This window comes from Mus pahari, chromosome 10 (genome assembly GCF_900095145.1).
Source record: "Mus pahari chromosome 10, PAHARI_EIJ_v1.1, whole genome shotgun sequence".
Classification (NCBI taxonomy): Eukaryota; Metazoa; Chordata; class Mammalia; order Rodentia; family Muridae; genus Mus; species Mus pahari.
In genome coordinates this window covers 48,413,492-48,418,950 of record NC_034599.1, presented here as the reverse complement: position 1 = coordinate 48,418,950, position 5,459 = coordinate 48,413,492, and the positions used below count along the sequence as shown (strand labels likewise).

The 5,459-nt window shown below is 42.6% G+C and overlaps 1 protein-coding gene across 1 annotated transcript in view; it reads right to left on the bottom strand.

Moving 5' to 3' along the window:
- Window positions 1–108: 108 nt before the first annotated feature.
- Window positions 109–5,459, bottom strand: part of C10H11orf65 (chromosome 10 C11orf65 homolog) — a 36,730-nt gene continuing 31,379 nt past the window's right edge. Inside the window, exons 8-9 of the mRNA XM_021207970.1 lie at window positions 4,821–4,876; window positions 109–496 (exon numbers count right to left, since the gene is read on the bottom strand). Coding sequence (XP_021063629.1) covers window positions 336–496; window positions 4,821–4,876 — 217 coding nt within the window. The 3' untranslated portion in view covers window positions 109–335. The remainder of the gene's footprint in view (window positions 497–4,820; window positions 4,877–5,459) is intronic.

Here is a 5,459-nt window from a genome sequence, read left to right as displayed (position 1 = left end):
TGTGAGCCACCATGTGGTTGCTGGGATTTGAACTCTGGACCTTTGGAAGAGCAGTCGGGTGCTCTTACCCACTGAGCCATCTCACCAGCCCCCTCGTGAAGGTTCTTAATGCCAAAAAAACGTATCTTTATTTTAAATATAACTGTCAAACAACTACAGTTTATCAGAATACCAGGAGGAACTATATACTGTCCAGGGTATATTTCTTCAGTATCCCTTAACTAAGAGTAAGTAAGACATACACATGTCATTGTAGTCAGAATAAGTAGTTTCTTGGCTTTCACTGGAAAAGTGGGCTTGAAGGTCCATTGCTCAGAAAAGGAAATCCTTTCTGGTTACATGCCGAACATGGAATCGGGTGTTAATCTAGTGAACTGTTTTGTATAAGCATTTTCATAGTAAGTAGAATCATCATACAGTGACTCCTCTGCTTGCTTTGCCTCATCTCCATAGTCGTTGCTCTGTAGGCTTTTCTGTATTCGTTGAAGCTTGATATCTAAAAAGAAATGACACAGTTAGAACAATGCCTTGCTGGGTGTGCTGGTGAATACCTTCAGTTCCAGCACTTAGAGGCAGAGGCAGATGGATCTCTGAGTTCGGGACCAGCCTGCTAGAAAGCATGTTCTTAGGACAGACAGGGCTATATAGAGAAACCCTGTTCAAACAACTAAAATACACACACACACACACACACACACACACACACACACACACACACTAAATCTTGCTCTATAGTCCTTTTGTCTACACTTTGAGCACATACATGTCCTTGTTGTGTTTTTACAGAAACTCTGAATGCCCCATCTCCATTCTACCTTAACCACTGTCTGTCTCTACATAGGTCTCTGCAGGGCCTGAGTTCCAGGTATGGCCTACCAATAACTACTTGTCTAGTTTGGGGCAATCATTTATGTTCTGTAAGCCCAAGTCTTCATCTGTAAAATAAAGATAGTGGTAGAACCTGCTTTCTGGTATGTGTATACCCTCATAAAGGCCACAGGGTGATGTAAGGTGAGCTTCTCTAGCACAGTGCCTTATTCCTTTGACTGACTCTTTCATTGGTCAGGAGCTATGGTAACTGACCAGTGAGCTCCTGGGGTCCACATGTGTCTACTCCCCAATGCTGGGATTATAAGCACCCACAGGCTTGCAAACTTGATTTGGCAAAAAGAATGCCTCCAAATGTTGGAAATGTTTAAGTTCAATGCCACTAGTGTCCTTCCAGTAACAACACACTAAAGACTATCATTATACCACCGAAATAACAATGATTCCAATGTGTCTTAGAGTTTCTAGGCTGTGAGAAATCACTAGGACCAAAAACAACTTGGGAAGGAAAAGGCTTATTCGCATGCCTACAGGCCAGTCTTAAAGAGGCATTTCTCAATTAGGATTCACTCTTCCCATGTCTGTGTTTTTGTCAAGGTGACAAAACAAACAAACAAACAACCAGCACAATAACCAAAGCCTGTGATTACCTGTGATCAGCGTGTGACTTTGCTACCTTTTATGAGCAGCAGGCAGGCAGAGGTTACATTGTGGGGTTCTGGTTCTGCTGTTTTCTGCTGTTTACTAAAGGAGTGATCTTGGGCAAGCTAAATAGTTCAACTCCTTCATTCGTAAAGCAAAAATAGTAACAGTATCTATACCTAGCTTGTGGGTTGTGATGAAACCTAAAGCTTAGGTTAGTGCTAGGCACTTAACAGAGCTCAGGATGCTGCCCAACACTCATTACCCCACCAGTAGGAGCTCTCATTTTCATTAGCTCATTCACTTACTCTCAGCTCACTGCTACCCGCCCCAGACCCACCACATGACTGCCTTTCATGATTTCTGCAATGGCTTCCATGCTGACATTTCAAGTCCATTCTACATACAATAGATAATGTGAACTCTTAACAATTACAATGAAGAATGAACTGACTTGGTTTTTCAAGCAAACATATGAAACAGGTTCCATTACCTGCATTTTTCTGAGAAAGATGGTAGGAAGATGTTATGACTTGCTCAAGGTTAGTCTATGTTAGGATTTAAACTGAAGCAGATTAAGAATCCACAGCTGACACATTGCTGTAGTCGGATGCCTCGAATACAGAGCTTTTCACATTAGGACTCAGCTGACTAGCTATACATACATGAACACATTATGCTTTCTACTCATACTCTTCCTTTCTCAGACCTATGACTAGTCCTCAAACACACTAAGCACTTTCTGCACTGGGAATTAAGGGAGATTAATGCTGATCTTTAAGACTGACTGAATCAAGCTGGGCATGGTGGCGCACGCCTTTAATCCCAGCACTTGGGAGGCAGAGGCAGGCGGATTTCTGAGTTCGAGGCCAGCCTGGTCTACAAAGTGAGTTCCAGGACAGCCAGAGCTATACAGAGAAACCCTGTCTCAAAAAACAAACAAACAAACAACAACAACAACAACAACAACAACAAAAAGACTGAATCAGTATGATGTGAGTAGTTCAACAATGGCTGTCTCACACCAGAGTCTGAGGATCCAGTGGTTGAACATTCCATGGGGGCTGAAAGTCTGGAGAGCTCCTGGTCTTCAGGACACGTTAGGAACCCTCAGAAGCTGGTTCTGGTATCAGTGAAAGAATGTAGCAACAGTACAGATAAGCCTGCCACTAAAATGAAGGCAAGCAGGCAAAGCAAGCTTCCCTTTCTCCCTTCTTTTATCTGGGATGCCACCAAATTCAGGTAATCAAGCAAATTCCTTATGGGATTACTTCCCTTTAAGTTGACTCCGGATTGAGTCAAGTTGACAGCCAAGACTAACCATTACAATGACCTTCTATAGAACAATTTTTGGCAACAGTCTTTATAATAAAGGGCAGGGAGGCTAAGGCCTTGCTACAGTAATCTCAGAGTACACACACACATGGCTCACTGGCAGATTAAAGAACACAAATGGCAGGTACAAAAAAGGAAACAACATAAATAACTAAGTTCTCAAGGGTTATGGTAGAAGACATCATGCTCTTTCCAACTATCGCCTTTATAAAAGGCTAAGTGAAAAATATTTTAAATAGTGAAGAAGGTAGCACTAGAATACACACTATCCATTCAAGAAGCCAGAGAAAGCCAGACACATGGGAGGCAGAAGCAGGGCAGGCAGATCTTATAAGTTCAGCCTGATCAACATAGTTAAGTTCCCAGGACAGCCAGGGTTATGTAACAGAGCTCATCTCAAAACACAAAGCAAAAAGACAGGGCCTTTGTGCACAGGGGTATGGGGGTATCCAGAGCAGATCCATAGAGGGAAATGGCCATAGTTAATTACGAAGTTCTGTTTCCAAACAGCATATACCACCACATTTAATCCTCATACAACCAGGCAGGACCTAACTAGTGGGGAAGTCCACTTGCTCTGCAAGCTTGAAGCACTGTGTAAGAAAGGCAAGGTAAGAGATCATTATCGGGCTGGTGAGATGGCTCAGTGGGTAAGAGCACCCGACTGTTCTTCCAAAGGTCCGGAGTTCAAATCCCAGCAACCACATGGTGGCTTCAGACGCCCTCTTCTGGAGTGTCTGAAGACAGCAACAGTGTACTTAGATATAATAAATAAATAAATCTTTAAAAAAAAAAAAAGAGAGATCATTAGCAAAACCATGAGCTGTGCTACTTGAAAAAAATGTTATGCAGCTGGGCGGTGGTGTCACATGCCTTTAATTCCAGCACTAGGGAGGCAGAGGCAAGCGGATCTCTGCGAGTTCAAGGCCAGTTTGGTCTACAGAGTGAGTTTCAGGATAGCCAGAGAAACACAAAGAAACTCTGTCTCAAAAAACCAAATAAGAAAAAAAAGTTATTCAACCTTAAATAACATAGAACGCCTATTTTCAAATGACAGTCCTATATGTAAAGGTAAATATGACCTGACAATCATTTATACCTTTGTACACTCACAAAAACTCTTGATGCTAAAAGATTAGTTTCTTAGATATATGTTGGAAATTGGTTCTAATGCTCTGATTCAATTGGGAATCTGCATGTCCAAATGCTAAAGATTCTTGTCCCCAATTGGTTTTTGATGGATCAATAAAGATGCCAGCTGCTAATGGCTGTGCAAAGGAAGACTGGATGGGACTCAGGAGGGAGGAGGAGAGAGATCGCCATGAAGTGTTGGGTTGTGGATGGATGTAGGAGCTGCAGGAGATAAAGTCAACGAGCCATGTAAGAATTCAGGCCACTGGCCATTTCCCCGACCAGGCCTGGAGTAGCAGCAGAAGGTTTAAGAGCGCTTAGCCTTTGAGGTAGCCAAGGCATTTTAAAATTAGTGTGTGTGTGTGTGTGTGTATGTGTGTGTGTGTCTGTGTGTGTGTGTGTCTGTGTGTCTGTGTGTGTCTCTGTGTGTGTGTGTGTGTGTCTGTCTGTGTGTGTGTCTGTGTGTGTGTCTGTGTGTGTGTCTGTGTGTGTGTGTGTGTCTGTGTCTGTGTATCTTTCATTCACGAATCCAAAGATTCTCTAGGCAGGTGGCTGGAAGCATGACCTGCCAAGAGCCAAGTGGTGTGGCCCCAAACTCAATGCTACAGACACATGTGCAGATAAGAGGATCATTTAGACTCATGGATTTTCCATAAAGCCTTGCTAAAAATCACCTACTTTGGACTGGAAGGATGACTCAGTGGTTAAGAGCACTCGATGTTCTTCCAGAGGACACATTGCAGCAACCATTGTAACAGTAAATATAACTGTAACTCCAGTTCCAGGGGATCTGGTGTCCTCTTTTGCCCTCCACAAGCACATCATGCATGGTGGCACACTTAAACGAAGGCAAAATACTCACACACACAAAAATAGTCACCTACCTTTTAAGTTAGCTGAAGAGTTGCTTGTGGCAGTTTCTCTCCAACTTGCCATATACCTGCAACATATTATATGGGCACCAAGTTGACTTACTACTAAATAATAAATCAGTTAACACATGCTTAATGGTGACACCTTCACTAGTCTCAATGTTCTGATTTTTAAAACAAATTCATCAGATTTTTTTTTTATACCTTTTCAAGAAATTACTGGTTTAACAACTTTCCTGTAGGGAGAAACGCCACATCTCACATTTTTCCCACACAGTGTGTCATTAAACCAACTGTAACCAGAGATAACAGTAAGGGAGACTGGAAGCCATAAATGTCAACAGAAGCAGCTGCTTACCCCTGCCATAGGGCCAAGTCGCCGAAAGCTCGGTCTCGCATCAGACAGTTTGTGTCTGTGGCCAGAAGCACTGCTAGCATATCCCAATGATCACCCTCCTCACCTTAAAGTTCTTCTAGTCAGGGGCCATTTAACAATGTTGCCCTTTTTTTTTATACTTAATCAGAATGAAGTAAAAGAAGTACATAATTTGGAAACATCTAATTTTAAAATGTGAGTCTTCAGCTGGGCGTGGTGGCACACACCTTTAATCCCAGCACTTGGGAGGCAGAGGCAGGTGGATTTCTGAGTTC